The sequence below is a fragment of the Oryzias latipes genome, chromosome 13 (assembly GCF_002234675.1).
Source record: "Oryzias latipes chromosome 13, ASM223467v1".
NCBI lineage: Eukaryota > Metazoa > Chordata > Actinopteri > Beloniformes > Adrianichthyidae > Oryzias > Oryzias latipes.
Genome location: NC_019871.2, coordinates 16,412,833 through 16,429,593, shown reverse-complemented (window position 1 = coordinate 16,429,593; position 16,761 = coordinate 16,412,833). Strand labels below are relative to the sequence as shown.

Sequence of the window (16,761 nt, the reverse complement as noted above, 5' to 3'; positions counted from 1 at the left end):
GTGATATAATTCATTGGAAGGACCCTGAAGGACCCCGAGAACATCCGGCAACCCGAGAACATCCGGTACCTACACCGTCACTATAAATATGTTAGATTGCTCTCCTGTGACAGCCACCCTTTAGAGCATTTAGAGGCCACCAACTTTTGTTTCCCATCAGCACGTTTCTGGTATAGTTCCAAAAAAACTACAGGAAACCAGGAGGTTTCCCTAATGGAAAAGCCAAAAAAAAAAAAATAGAGCCGTACCTGATAAAAGGTATTCTTTGTGCTTTACATCATGCCTTTCAGACACTCTTTTTCTAGGTAGAGATGATCATCATGAATTTGAAAATGATTATGACTCAGTCTAAGGTATAGGGTACCAGTCTGGTGCTTTTCCAGAAAGTCAATTACATAGTATTTTGTGTCTTTCTTCGGCTACTCTTTGGCAGCCCAAGAATTGATTTTCATACCATCCGACTGATATGCGGGAGCTTTGTTCCTGATTGGCAAATGCTGCAGATATCCAAACCATGGCATTCAAATGTTTATGTAAGGAAAAAAAAAGTTTTACCTATCAGAGAACTCCAGTTTTGTTAGCCGGGAGGTCAGAATAATAATAAAGTCATCTGAAAAAGACACACAAAAAAAGAAGTTTAGAAGCAAACTCCTCTTTCATTAGCTTCCATAACTTTCTTTGGCAACAATCATTGGAAGTGATTGATTTATGTATAACATAACACAAAACTTTTCAGCTTAAAAAAGAGCATTCTCAAATCTTGATTTTAGTATTCCTTATTTTGCAGAGGAGCTTGTGTTTGTTTGTGTTTGTTTAATTTAATCCTGAAATTATATAAAGCTGCAGTTAAAAAAACAACTTTATGGGATTTTAATGTGATTTTACATCTCTCTTTTGCAGCAAATCTGGTGTGTGTTTTTAATCTTCGATGATCTTACTGCACATCCAGTGGACTCAGTTCAAAAACAGAAAATCCCCAAAACTTCCCACCTTTCTTTAGTTTGCTTTCACATTGCAGAATCAAATTGCATGAGGCAAGAAGTTTTAAAAACAAAGTCTTTGTGTAAAGTCTTTATTGTTGTTCACATAAACGTTTAAGTTAAAAAATGCTGTGAGAAATGTATCATTTTTGCAGAAAAGCTTTCTGATCATTTGCTTTCATTGCCAAAGGCAGGTCTGTTTGTTGCGGTCTGCAATTTTCTGGAACTAAAAGACCAGCAATATGTTTGACTATCTTGAACTGTGAAAAAAGATCAGATTATTTTAGAATGTATCCTTCAAAAAATGACTCTGGCTGTAATACAGAATAATCCAAAAAATGACAACTCCTTTTAATTAAAAGTGAAAAAGTGAAAGCACCTGTTGAGAAAATATGACAAACTTGTACAGGTACAAATGACTTGTAATACATAACTGCTTCATATCATAGAAAATAACATTTTAGGTTAAAGCTATTTTGACTATAAATCCATTTGTGGCTTTGAACTCCTCTACTGCTCGCTTTTAATATGGTCTTCCTTTCATCCTGGCCCACATTCATGAAACCACACAAAAGCACAAACAATGCCGGATCTCTTCTCCACCCTTCATTTGCACCCATTAATAACCTCAAACTGCAACTACGCATGTGCGTAGTTTTAGATAGAAATTTGACTTCAATTGTCTGAATGCGGGGATGGTTGAGCTTTGGCACCAGCGGAGATGAAGTATCTTCAACTTTACCAGGCACACCGGCTTTCTTTTCCTCCTCCTCCAGCTGCTCTATAATGTCATTCCTATTTTTATTGGCTGAAAAAAATAAACATTTAGTAAAATAATGCACCATCTAGAGAAAGTAATTAAAAGAACCGCTTCAGCAGACACCCCTCCCTCCACACCTCATCAAATGACGCACATAGAGTGGCAGAGCGCATGATTGCGCGCGGTGGAGGCGGTCCCCCGTCTCCGTCTCTGCCCCCTCCGCATCATCTTCCCCTCTCGCACCGCTCCTCTTTCTCAGTTTCCCAGCTGGACCAGTATCTTTAGCACAGCCCGCACGTCTGTGGCACCCTCCACGCACCATGGCTACACAAATCACTGTCTCTTTGCTGGTTGCGCTTTTGCTCTTCGTCCACACCTGCGGAGGTGAGCCTATTTTGTGTTTGTGTGTGTGCGTGCACGCGCGCGTGTGGGAGGGGGATGGGGGTGGTCAGAGTTATTTTAGGTGTGATGATGTGCTTGCAAAGTTTTCAGGACAGAAAGAAGGAGAAACAAATGATAGAAAAGCCCTACAGCGAGGATGTTGGGTGTCACTTCTGTTCCAAGTTCATGGAGGAGTAACGCGTGAAGACCCACGGGACAGTGGAGAGGATCCACTCACTCTCATGCGTTAAAGCGCAGCTCCAACGACAGAGATGTGACTCTGCTCTGGGTCCTTTCTACTCACATGATTCATCCTGGAGCAACAATCCTGTGCTTCTGTGGAATTCGCATCCAGTTTTAGAGAGAAAGTTGACTTGGATGAGAGGAATTCATGCTGTTGAAGTGGGCATGCCTTTCACTTGCTTGCAGGTTTTTGATGTTTAGTTCTGTACTGAGGTGAAGGGGCAGAGAGGGCCATCTGTCTGCTGTCTGCTCTGTATGTGCTCAAGTGGTTGGGAAGGAGAGGAACACATTCCCAAAGAGAGCACTCTGCAACAGAGCACTTAGTGCACAGACTCACAGTGGAATTTAACTTCTTACAAACAGAAATAGAAAAAAAGAACACTTTTGTGGAACCTCTTTAAGATTGTTTTTTTTTTCACACTTATATATTCCTCCTCCTAACTTAAGCAGATCCATTGTTTTGTTTTTTTGGGGTGAGGAAGACAGGTTATCTCAGCCGACCACAGCTTCAGTTTGACTGATTTGTCTCCTGAATGTGCCCCCGTCAACCTTTCCTTGTTTCTTTTCACGCCTTTACCTTTGCTTTACCATGTTTGCCCCCGAGCACATGAATCACGCCTGCCTCCTCTACATTGTGCCGATCTCCCGCTTCAGTCCGGACCATTGTCTTTGATGTCCTCAAACTCTTATAGGCTTGTCTTCCTGCATTTGTTTTTCTGAGGCTTTCTGACCTCAGCTTCATTCATACTTTACACTTGGAACATGTTACAAATACTAATGATCGGCAGTTTTTTAAAATAATTTGTGTTGTCAGGAAGAATGTGTAGAATAATACTGCAAATGCAGTCTGATAAGCATAATTTTTGTTCCATTTAGTGTAAAATTCTGCTATGCAAGCAAAAAATTTCACAGCGGATGCAACTTTTATATTTTAATATCAACTATTGGATGAAAGTGATGTGCAAGACAAAAAAAAGGGATTTTAATTTACGTTTACTAATCACCTCCAAATTAAAATAGCTGGCAAATGAGGTGAATGTTGGTGATTATGTTCACATAAACCATGTCTACACTTCCGAAGACCAGTCCAGACCAGATCATGACGTCTTGCAGAGACAAAACCCAGCACCCAAGTGAACTCAATAAACCCCAAAGAGTCAAAGGTTTTCCCTTGGCTTCCAAACTTCCTAGATATGAATCTATAGAATGTGCTGGCATTTAAGGGAAGCAAGTGTATTTTCCGCGGCTCCACCCCAGAGGATGTACAGTTGCTGGTTCCAACACTCCAGGACATTGTCTATTGTCCAGAATCACACTGCTGATATGAAGCAGTGCAGATAATGCTCAGCGGAGCTCCACTCTGACTCTTATCTGAGGAAAGTTGGACTTTTAGCGCTGATCCTCCAGAAGGATTTAGCTCACTTCCTGTGACATAAGCCCATCAAGCCTGACCAAGAAGCAGCCACATTAAACCTCTGTGATTTAGAAGGTCATCAGTCGTGGCTGTGGCTGAGGCGTTGTGTCTTGGTTTTATGTGTTCAAAACAACTTCTGCTCCTTGGAGGAGGAGAAAGCAGCCCCAGACAATAATGGCCCTTGTTTGAGACCACAGCATACAAAATTGAGGCTAAGTAATCTGATAGAAGATCAGCAGAGGAGAGCAGCTCTGAATGGGACATCTACTGTATAGGTTAAAACCTCTTTTTGAGGAGATTTTTTTTCATTTCAGACAAATCTAGACTAGTTTCATTAAGTTCTAGTTCTAGTTTATTTACTTATTTGAAGTTCCACTGCATGTGTTGACAAATATGCGTAAACCCAGCACTTTTGCATGTAATTGTCAGATTCCAGTATAACTATTGCATATTTTTCAAATGTCATGCCTTGAAAGCATGTCCTTGTGAGGAGAAGAGTCCTGCTTGGGTAGTCATGGTCTTATCTTTGTCCTTAACTGAAATCTGAAGCAGAAACTCGCTCTGTTTACATGTTCCCATGGGACACGCTCCACAGAGCAACAGAACCGTCCCACTACTTTTGATTATCAATCTGGAAAACTGTTTTGGTGAATTCAAAATTGTTAGGATCATGAAACAATCCAGGCCTCCCCCTGTGATTCCTGAAGAAGAAACAGCTTAAAAGTTTGTTTTGTGACACAAAAGCAGACAGGTGTCTTTAAACACTGAACATTCAGTAACTCCGAAAGTCCTGTTTGGATTTGTATTTATCAGTTCTTCCCTTATGAATATGCTTTTTCTTTATTTCTTTTGCAGAAAACCCGAAAAATGTGTTTCTTCTACAAACAAAAGCACCTCTTCTCACTAATCTGAGTTTTAGATGAAAGCTGCTGTGAAAATAATGTTAAATGTGACCTGAATGTGTTGTAATTCAGAGCAGCCTCACAGTCATTACCATTTGTACCCACAGCTGTTGCTCCTCCGCCAAACTGCCATAAACTTGACCCCTAATAGATTACGAGAGCTTTAATTCTGCAACACAGAAACCTCACAGTGTCTGTATTAGGAGTCAGAAGCAAGATGTTTTCAAGTGTTTTTGTTTGGATGCTGCACTGAAGCGTGTAATGTGCTCAAGCTGCACACTTGGGAGCAGGAACTGTAGAAGGAAAGGGCTTCCTTTTACTGTTTGATCCTCCTATTGATGCAAATAACATCCATTATCACCATTACCTGGGTCAATACAGCAGAGCAGGGGTGGAGAGGGTGGAGAAAGCTCTCAGGACTTTGTGCTGCTGTCATCAGGGCCATTTTGTGCGGCTCCACCGAGTAGCAGTAAATGATTGTTTGCATAATGTAGCTTCTGCGAAATAACATTCTGCAGACATGGCTTGCTGAATGACGGCTTAATATCAACGCTTTTTGTTACAACAGCGAGCACTTTAAAACTGTGTTTACAGTGAGATCAGAGGGAAGGAAGTTTCCTTAACTTTTCCATTATAATCAACTTTTTTTCTCTCAAATCGAAACAGTTTGAAGCCACACACACACACAAAAAACCCCATCTTTGGTCGTTTTTTTTGTGAAAAAAATTAGAATTTTTGCAGCTTTTAAACTCTTTGAAGGTCTTAAACCACAGCTGTGTTTTATAAGGAGCAGGCTGTCGGTAATGGCCGTCAGAAAAAAACAAAGCTCAATATCACTTTCACCTGGAGATTTGCAATAAAGCATTTCACCTCAGAAGGTTTCTTTTTGTTTCTGATGTATTGCCTCGTGTATGGCCTCAAGGCGAATCCATTCTTGTCAGTCAGGGAAGAGCTGACTCCAGGTACCAGGGCATCTGAGGAGCCAACTCTCTTCTGACTGGAGCAGCTTATTGCAGTTCTTTGAAGCTGTCACAGCTGTCTTTGCTGCAGTCACAGACCTGACAACTTGCTCAGGCTGAAAACACCTGTGCATACACCTGGTTTACTTTTGAGAGACATCTTTTGGGTTTCACTGTGCGCAGAACAGTTTGGAGGTGAAACTCCACTGTTAAGAGACTGGATAAGAAAAGCTGCATACTATTATATTCACATTTTTAAAGTCTCTTGTAACAATCAAGCCTCCCTCTCTGTTCCTGAATTGAACGCAATCTTAGAAAAATAAAGTGTTGCAGTTCCCCAAATGACCACCAGAGGCAGATTTCAGAGAGGAATAACTTCATTTACTCTTGTACTAAAAAGTCCTATTTTATATAGACACAAAAAACATATGTACAGCCTGGAGTCAATAATATTTTTGTTTTTCTTTGCTGTTAATGACAACCTGGTGCTGGTGGTGGTGGTGGTGGGGTATTGGGGGAGGGGTTTACACTATGGTTTGAAATTGGCCGCTTTGATTTTTTTTAGAGCATGTTTTTGATTGTCAGCTTAGTAGGGTGGACAGTTGACTGAATATGAGAACTGGACTGTGGGACCCCTCCCCCCACGCGTTCCATACAGAAAATACCTGCTGGCTAAAATTCCATAGACTTCTATTCAGACATAAACAGCTAATATTCAGTCATTAGATTTGTCAGAATAACCATTCTTACTCTACATAATTTAACGTTTTCTTGCTAATCCACTTTTTGTTTTTATATTTTTTCTCTATGGCAAGATATTCAAGTTCTAAACTGACCAATCAGATGACAAAGTTGCCTTTGAAAACGTTTGAAGCATTTGATTGACAGATTCTCCTGAGCCCGCTTTCAAGTGGTAAGGGTGTGGACTTCCAATAAACTCATTCCTTATTGGTCAGAGTGGTATCCATAGAAACGATGACTCAGACTGATTCAAACCAATCACTAATTACTAATGTCGTCTGGCTTCAACATGGCAACATCCATATCACCAAAAAACAAACAAGCAAACAAACAAAAACATTGTTCAGGTAGGCGGAACAAACTTCAGGCGATATGGCTGACCTTCTTCAGGCTTCATTTTTTGCAAAATCTTCTGGCTGAAGTTAGAGATTATCGACAGATTTAATGTTGTTTGGGTAAATTTTAAAACCGTCTGACTTATTGTTTATCAACGTTTTCAAAAACAAGTTTATCATAAGGCTTGGTTGTTCTGTGTTTTAAAAAAACGAATTTTCGGTTGCTGCATGTGCAAGCACTTTTGCAGGGGACTGTTCATCCAAACATCTGCATACCTGTAAGGAAGTGTAATCTAAAATGACCAGATGAACGCTACAATAAAGCTATATGTGCAGTGAGGGACGGAGGGAGGAGAATTCCATTGGATTGTCTTCAGTTTCCTTCTTTGACCTCAAGGCTGTTTTATTGGAGCATGAGAGGTTAAGGGGATAGAGTGCTGGCATTCAGAAACCTCACGATGAAGGCTCGTGTTACATACTCCATTTCCTAGTTCAGTTTTTGAAACATTTTCCACATTGGCCACACTGTGGGAAATCAGGCTGAGGGACAGCAGAGGGCTTTCTTCTAAATAGATTTAAGGCCCTTGTGCTAATTTCATGCAGCGTGACATCCCGACATCCAATAATTTGTTTTGATGACGTTTTCAAATGAATTCAGCTTTAAAATAAAGAGTCAAACCCTAAATGTCTGAAATGTTTCTCCACTGCTGTGATCGCTGTTGCATGTCTGCCTCTCTGTGTTGTGTGGTCTGAGGTTTGTGTTGGAATGTGGGACTTCCAGAGCAGTCAAACAACAGTCAAACAACAGCAAAGTAGCCTCAGTTTGCTCTGATGAGGAGCTCAGGTTCTGCTAAAAGAGAGGAGAAAACCAGTGTACTGCCACTGGGTCAAGCTAATTTCAACGAATTGTTGCAAAAACTCACCATTTCCTGGGTATTTCATCTTTTCTTGGGAATAACTGGATGGACGTGTTAGTTAAATTCAGTAATCTTAAATACAAGAACCTTCCGAATTAAAGGAATCATACACAAAAGTGGCAACAACTGTAATTTCTACACAACAAAACAAGTTTTGAATGTCGAGGAGCTTTCACACTAGCAGTACTTAGTTTGATTGGATGGAAAATGCCGAAAAATAGTCCACTTTTGGTTGGTCCGCTTTGCTTTGTGCAATCACCAAAAAGGAGCTTGTTTGGAGTCAGAATTGCTAAAGTAAAAAAATAAAAACAAAAATTTGGAAGCAAAAATCCAATGTTGCAAAGTTTGCACAATTTAGAAACTCCTTCAGCTCTTTGGTACCCATCATGTGTACTGAGGAGACCAATAGGGTGTTTTCTTACTTTACTGAAGGTGCACAGGTTTGTTTTGAAACTTTTTGGTTTACTTTGAATATTTCATCGTTCCTATGTAATAAACCACAGCAAAGTTCACGTGAACTCTTCATGTGAACAGAAGCTCTCAGCTTCAGCCTTTTTTGGTCCAAAGATTAGGGTTCTGTCTGAAGTCTTTCACTACTCACTACATAGTGCACTATGTAGTGCATTTGACATTTTGTAGAGCTGTTTGAGTCTATTATTCCAAAAATAAGTGCCCTGGAATTTTCCTCAGAAGTCTGCAAAAACTCAGTGTACATTGATTCTAACTAGATAGGCAAATATAGAGGATAATGCATTTAAACCATGTTTTATGTGAAAAAAATGTATTTTGATTAATTTTTTATAAACCGTCCAAGTTTTTACCACAAGAGCACAGTGGAAATACTCTTTGTAAAATGTTTCCATTTATTAGCGTTTTACGTTTACACGAACATTCATTGGGATTGGTGCACCATAAATGGAAATTGGTGATGTCATATTTGCCATAAAAAAAAAGTAGTGAGAACGGTGTCCAAATTGCTTTTACTATATAGTTTCTTAGTAGTTAGGGAGAAGGAAGGGAAATCGGACATAACAACTTAGGTGAGCTTTTAAGCCAGCTGGGGATCAGGAAACAGGCTCTAGTGCGGACCAAACAGGCCAGTGTGAAAGCGTCTTCAGGCTATTGTCCTTGAGAGTGGATGGTTGTCCAGAAATAGATGTGAACAACAGGAAGGGTGGAAACCTTTGCATCCTGGAAAATCACACACAATTAATTTACAGTTCAAGCAGTTACTTTAGCTTTAAATGCAAAGGTTAACTTTTAATAAAACAATTCTGTTAAGAAACAGTAAACTTAAATGCTCAGTATTTATTAATTTAAACATTTTCTCAATGACTCTGCACACAATAGTTTGATTAAGCTTGAAAATCTGTTAATCTCCTAAAACACTGAGGTTAAAGTTTGCACTTGTATTTTCTGAACTTTCATAGTGTTTGGCTATTTTTGTAGGTTGACACATTTAATTGCAGGCTTCCATCTTTAGAGAAGTGTCTCTATTTTCTGATCTGCTTGCATAAACCTGCTGATTCTCCGTTTAAGTTGATAAACATGCAACATAAAGCAGACACTGTAAAAATCAGGGTCACGAAAAGGGCTGAAGCTGCAGGTGGTAAAAATGTATTTGCACACATTTGCAATGCGTGAACGATTTCCCTGAATGAGTATATTCAAAGCTGACATAACAGCTTGAACCTTTCCTTTTTTTCTTTTCGTCTGACAGATCACCAGTAATGCTTTTTCTTACACGGGATCAGAGGTTGTTTAATGGCTCTCTGATGAGCCAGCTGCCCCAACTTGTCAGTCACAGTGACTCCAGTGTCAGAGTGATGGCTTCACAGGGTCCTGCGGCCTAAAATGTTAATTAACGGGCTTGGGCGTTGCAGGAGTTTTACAAGAATGTTGAAATCATTTTCTGCTGTCGTGGTAGATGCCATGTGGGATGCATGAGATGTGTGTCAGTTATGAAATATGTCTGAGCCACTTTGACTTCAGTGACATTGAAAAACCTACCCTTTTCTTAATATGTAGGAAAATCTGTTAATTTATTTCCCATAGAACCTCTTTGACACTGACATGGGGAACATGAATCATTCCAGTGCTGGGAGTGTGCAGTTCACTGTCAGAAGAAATGGTTTTGGTTCACAATCTCTTCCTTCTTTTTGCCTTGTTGACTCATATTTCACATATTTCCATTTTTTTATTTTCCCCATATCAACATAATTGTATTTGTCACATATTTATTTCTCAGTTGGGACCTGTTTGTTGTGCAAAGCTCCTCCTCAAAGTGCTTAAAGATGTAGAGGTTTTTAATGGGTTTATGAAGACAAGAAACTTAATACTACATTTGATGAGAATAAATATTCTGGATTGTATTAAACATAAAAAAACAAGGGCAAGATACATTTAATTAAATTATCTTTTGTTTCTTTTACTGCAAGTGTATATACGTGGACTTTAAAATAAAAGAGAAGAAAAAGTTTTGTATCTTTACAATGTTATCAAAGAACACAGTCCTTTTTTAGAGAATGCATCCTGAGCCAGAAAAATATTCAAAAAACAAATCTTTGTCCTTGCAGAACCTTATCAAAGAAATCACAGCTCTGCGTAAAAAGGTGACATCTTAAACAAAAGCCCGCTCTGACCTGCTTTCCAGATTTTTCTGTGAGGCACAGCTGCAAAGCTACTGTAGTGCATGTGGAGTCATGGATTTCAGCCAGCATGTCTGATGTTTTTATGAAACGAGCTGTGGATCACTATGACATGTGCTTTTAAGCTGGGATGGAAGCTGAGGGTCACTTCAAAGCTGCCAGGAAAACTCCAGCCTTTCACAGCAAGTGTCAGGTTAAGATTTTGAGTATTTGGGACCTTTTGAAAACTGTTATAAATAACTATTGGCTCACACTTTTTTTCTGCAGATGTTCAAATGTCTGAGCCAAATAATTCTCTGAAGTGCTGTAGGAGGAGAATGTTTTTGACCTTTCAGCTGATACTTCAAAATCTATATATGACACATTTCTCAGATGGGTCCACCGTAAGTGGAAATTTTATTGCTTAAATGCTTAAAATATCAATTTTCTATACCTGCTTAATCCTGTTTGGGCTCACTGGAGTTTACCCAGCCACTGTTGGGTGAAGGTGGGGTACACCCTGGACAGTCTGCAGTCCATCAAGGCTGCAGAAAGACATACAGCTTAGCTTCAATTTAAAGTCACCAATGAAGCACGTTTTTGGAGTGCCTGGAGAAAACCCACAACATGTGGAGAACATGCAAACTCTGCACACAGGACCCAGCTGGGATTTGAACCAGGGCCTCACCATTGTGCAGCCCTTTATCAGAATAAAATATATTTTTTGTTTTTAGCAAATGACTTTTGTCCACATTTATAACTGGGGAATCCCTGTGTTGTTATGAAGTTCAGGAATGCAGAAAAAAGAAAACTGCAATACAAAAGTAGTGAAAACAAACTCTCTGTCTCTGTTAGCAGAAACGTCTGATAAATAATGCATGTTGTTTTTATGCAACAATGCTTTTTGCAAAAATGATGACCCTTTTAACCTAATGGTGACTCCACAGAGCAGAACCGCTGCTGTTGTCCTTCTCTGATTAGTTACATCAAATCTTTTGGTACTTCTCATGATTAACGTTTTGATGCTTCTTTATCCAACTGATTATCTCTCTCTTATCGGAATTGGTCTTAAAACTTGACATAAATCTGTCATTGCCTCCTTTTATAATGGAAATCTTCTCATACTGGGTCACACCAGAGATCTTCAACACTAAAAGTAATCAGGCTTCATTTGATTCAGTTACTTTCATTCCAACCCTGTATTCCAAGTAGAAACAGCAGATCCAGTGAAAAGAGACCTTTGTTCCCATCTCTGTGCTGCTTCATCAGACCTTTTATTATTTTCTAATAAAGCTTCTGATGAGGGAATCATGTGAGCCAGAAGTTGGTTTCAACACTGTTGCAGTTTCAGTGTGTTCTCAGTGACGTAAAGGAGAAGTTACAGGATGCTTCTTATTCTGTTTTGATGTTTTCTTTGGTTAGATACAGCACACAGATGAGCCGTGGGTAAATTCCCCTTCAGTTATGATGTGCACAGTTTGTGGGACAATATTCCTTAAGATGAAGCTGATAAGAGTCATGCAGTAACACTGTAAGTCTGATTTGAAAGCATGGAACTAACCTCATCACACTTTTCTCATGGAGAACATGTTTCTCTGGATGCGTTTCCATCACGGGAGTAAGCACTGGGAATGTTTTAGATAGAGTCAGCCTGATAAAAAAGTTTTTCATCAGGATATAGACTCAAATCATAGTTCAGTCAATGATTGTTTTAAATTATTATGCATTGAACCCTCAAATCTTGAATCTGAATCTGAACACACAGCTGTTGGAAAGAACGTCTACTTTGTAAAGCAACAAGAAGATTGAAAAGCAGCACAAACTAGCAAACAACAATAAAGTTAAACTTCTAGCAAAACAAAACATAAAAAAATATTTTGGAAGAAAACATAAAGGTATCAGTACTTAAGAAGTCCACCTAGTGCTACATTGAGAGTGGCGTAGAAGTATCCATCTAGTAAAAGATATGAACTCTGGATGTGGTCGCATTGGTTTGTACTGAGCTTGTTTGAAACTACTTTTCCCTTGTGCGGTTGTCCTCATCTTAGCAGACGTTAAAATCGTTTAACCTTAACCACTTAACTGGGTCGGCAGTGGCTTAGGTGGTTGAGCAGATCAGCCATTGATCGAAGGGTCGGTTCTTGGAAGCCCGCTCCCCCAGTCCACTGTTGGAACTGTTGAGCAAGACACTCCGCCCTCCCTACCTCCAGTGTGGCTCCACTGGTGTGTGTCCCAGTTATTGTCAGAGGGCGTACTGGCAGCCAGGCCTCTGTCAATCTGCTGTGGCCACATCAGTAGCTTACCATCACAGCATGTGAATGAGGAGTGAATGAATAATGGATATACACTAGGGCTGCACGGTATGAGGAAACTTGCAATTTGCAATATTAGTAATCAATATTGCGATGAAAATATGACTTGCAATACATAAACAAATATAAAAAAAAAAACAACCATCATTTCCATTACACTGCAAAAGTTTAATTTAAATAAGAGTCAACATTCACCCATTTTTTCACACACTGATGGCTTCACCAGAAGTGACCACAAACTTTAGGCGCAATATTTATACCAAAGATTATAGAAATGACAGGTTAATAATATTCATACCAAAGATTATGAAAATGACAGGTTAATAAAATCTCATCTTAATGTATGCATCAAAAATGCTAAAAATAGCTACAGAGAGTTAAAAAATTGTAAGGGACTGTAAAATGTATGTTTAAGGTTTTACATTGGAGGAAATTAGAGTTTTCTTATTTGTTTAACCCTTGTGCTATCTTAGATGACCCCACCCTTACATTGACGTGTTCTCCCTACCATGACAAAGGTGGATAAAGGTGGAAAGATTTCATGTAATCCATGGACACCAGTGAAGATCACAAATCATTGACGAAAAAAGGTTCAGAGCACTGTCTAGTGGGTCTAGATGACCCAACTCACAATGTTAACATGTCTAGGATAGCACAAAGGTTACCCAAAGTCTGCTTTAGTTAGTTTGGTTTTGTAAACAAGCTTCAATCTGGAATTCAAAAGGCCGTCCCTTCATCTGAGTTGAGGTCGAGTTTTGATATATACTCACTTGTCTGCTTTTATATATTTTAGCTTTTCCCGGAGTTTACTGTAGTGTAAAGTCACAATAGTGACTTAATGGAGTGAACAGATGCAAACAAATGTGCCTTATGGACTACATATTTTGAACCAGACTTAAAGACATGCATGGGTCTTTAGCCAGAAGACTAAGAATCATGTCAGACAAAAGTTCTCTTTGTTCATGTGGAGTATAGGCAGCACACATTCACAATCACCTGCATACAAAGCACAAGCATGATTGTGCTGTTATGAAAGAGTTGAAAACAACGAAGTGATTCATTGTAGGCAAGTGCAGCTTCCGCCAAAAAAGGCAAAAGCTGTTGCTGAGCACCTTCTTCTCTGTTTCAGTGGGTACGGAGCTCTGTGCATATCTGCTTGCATGTGTTTGCTTCTGCAATCTATATTTAGCATGATATGCCAGCAGTGAGCAATGCACATCTCATACTTTTGAAGCCATGTCATGAGATCGCTCCCACCCCCCACTCTGAATTGTTATAATCAGCCGTGCACATAAAAATACTGTCCTTGTTGGCCTTTCCCATACAGTTAGTGCGCTTTTTATTTCGGAATACTCATAGACGGGCTGGTGTTGATACTATTTTGCTGTCTAGAACGTGGGAAAGAGGATGGAGGGAGCGTTCGTACCACCATGGGACCAGGCACAAGGAAAAACTCGGTTTCACTCTGACACACAGACACGCTATGACTCTTGTGGCTGTGCAAATATTTCCCCTTTTAAAAAAAAACTTGATATAGTGTTAAACACAGGAAACTGACCTCACCAGAAGTTTCTCATGGAGAACACGTTTGCGTGGATGCCTTTTTATGCTGATCATGGGAGTAAAGCACTCGAAGTAGAAGGCATTAGATCTTTTGAGTAAGTCCTAATCAGAACGCAGAGATTCCTTTGGAGTGAAGAACAGACAGAGGACCAAAGAGCTACTTATCAAACATGCACCAGCCTCAGGTCAAAGAAACCTGAAAGTTTCTAACATTTCTGTCCAATGCTTTTGCATTTCTTCCTGATCTGTGTCTGCTATCTGTAATATCTGTTTTTAAGCAGTTTTTTTCTTTTAAGACCTCAGTGCAAAATGTCGCAAGGTACTTTGACAAAAATGAAAGCCTCCGGAAAAGCCTCTTCCACAAGTCTGGCTGTGCTTTCATTTAGCTAAAGTTTGCACAGCGGAAATGGCAGCTGCTTCAGAAAATATCATAAAGCCTGATGTCGTATTTGCCGAGCATTTATGAAAACTTCACAGTTTTAATGATAAATAGTGGTAACAGCAAAACAAACCCAAGATAAAAATCAAACTGACTTTTCTGAGACAAGAAAAAAAATAACCACACTGACCTCAAGGTAAGAGAAATCAGGAGAATTTCCAATGTGGCTTATAAAGTTGGAGTTTACTACACATTGCTAACGATTTAAAGAAAGAAAAAAACCTATGAATTAAAAGTTAACTCTGCAATTAAACACAGTAAAAAACATGAATCACTCCAGATCCTCCTCCTCCACGGTCATTGGTGGCTGGAGCAGCAAACTTTGGCCTAAAATTCAGCAGAAACTGGCAGATCAAGAAACAGGAAGCAAAACACCACAGATAACTCACAGAAAATGAAATTTTGCTAAAATTGAACACAGAAGAATCACAGATCAACAGGAACTAGTGCTACATAGAGTTTATCTTGACGTGGTTAACTGGTTAAAGTAAATCGTGTGTATATCTGTTGCTTAGTTATTGTGGTGGCTGTAACTGGAAATAAACTTGGAAAAGGATTTGGAGTAGTGAGCAGAACTCAGATGATCGTGTGGCGGTAAGCTCCGCCATCACATCACCTATAAAGATACAATCACATTGTTATAAGGAAGAAACGGTTATGGCATGTTCACATCCAGAACCCTGTTTCTGTGTTCCTGTGTAGTTTCTGTCTGCTTCATTATTTCTTCATCATATTTTTGCTCCGAGAACTAACCCTCTGCCTGCTATCCTTCATCTGTGCCTTTCAGTGACCATAGTAGCAATCGAGACACTACAAGTAGTGCAGATCGTTCCATCAAACTCTTGCCAGGTCTGGTTTAAGTGTGGTGAGTCAGCAGAGCCCACAGTGGACATGTGACAGTGGAGGTGTGCCAGTTTGATCTGTGCAACAGGTGGTCCGTTGAAATGGGAAGCACCATCATCAGGAGGGCAGCTCTCTGCTCATCTCCCTCTTTGTGTGGTCTGCTCTGATTCCCCTCCACCGTATTTACATTCTTTGAATCCTCAGTGTTCTCTGCCTTTTGGAAATGGCTAAATGTGAAGGCATGTTAAGTGCTGCTGGTGCATGTCTTCAGAACACCAGGGATTCCTGTGTTTATGTTGGAGGAACTGTCTGATGCATCCGTGTAACAAGTTGACCTTGTTGTCTCTGAGGTATTGTGGGAATGTCCAGTTTGGTTGCTTCAGCTGCTACTGTCTATCTGTCTCTGCACTTAAAAAGCACCACCTGAACCTGATCCACATTGGGCTTTCTGTCTATTGTAGTTCACATTTAAATGAAGTGGTAGAAATTCTAAATGTAGGTACCTTAGGAGCGTGAAGAGAGTTGGGCATCCTTTAAGTTTAAGTTTTTTTTTTTGTTTCTGTAAAAAACATACAAAAACAAAGTTTATTTGTTTGTCGGCTTCAGATAACGTCCCTGTTTATTTGAATAGAAATGCAAGCTGAAAATAAAAGCTACATGAGTAATTATAAATTCTGTGAAAAAACACAGTGCATTTGTTTTAAAGCAGTCAACACTTAAATATGCAAAACTTTAAACTATGTGTGTAGCTCCAGCTTCCTCACACAATCTAAAAATATGTTTTAATTGATGATTCTAAATTTCCCCTTAGGAAAACACAATTACAGTGAACCATGGGTTACCTGCCCAGGTTGTACCACACCTTTACCCTGCAGTAGCTGAGATTGGCTTTGGGACCCCTTGTGACCCCTAAAAGAGATGCAGCAGGTTTGTAAAATGAATGGATAGTTTTAGTTCTAAAGTTGTGGCTTCTTCCTGCACTTTTAACAACATTTTTTAAATTAAAAAAACAAAAGTCTAAGTCTTTTTTTAAAGTCTGTCCAATGCAAACAGTGAGTAATGATATACTCTGCATGAAATAGTCTTATGGAGTTTCATTACGACAAGCAGTGCAGTAATTTTTCCTTTTTTCTAACTAAATGATTGCACAGGTAAAGCTTTTGAAAGTCTATTACTCTGGTTTCCAGATGTTATTTCAGTTTGGCTTTGTTGGTCAGTTTGCTGAGATTCAGAAAAGTTAAAACGATCCACTCAGTACAAAGTGACACCAGAAGGTTAATAAAACATCCTTTCTGTGACCAGAGCCCAAATTAGGAAACATACACTTGCTGACCACTTTCTTAGG

General features: G+C 39.5%; 1 protein-coding gene across 6 annotated transcripts in view; it reads left to right on the top strand.

The window, feature by feature from the left end:
* The first annotated feature begins 1,964 nt into the window (after nt 1–1,964).
* The window catches only part of mcam (melanoma cell adhesion molecule), a 36,700-nt gene continuing 21,903 nt past the window's right edge, over nt 1,965–16,761 (top strand). For 5 of the 6 annotated variants that reach the window (XM_023961624.1, XM_023961623.1, XM_023961621.1 and 2 more), the window contains exon 1: nt 2,004–2,124. In XM_023961624.1, the coding sequence (XP_023817392.1) occupies nt 2,061–2,124 (64 nt within the window). In that variant the 5' untranslated portion in view covers nt 2,004–2,060. Of the gene's footprint in view, nt 2,125–16,761 lie in introns of all 6 variants that reach the window. The other variant, XM_023961619.1, reaches the window with a different exon arrangement.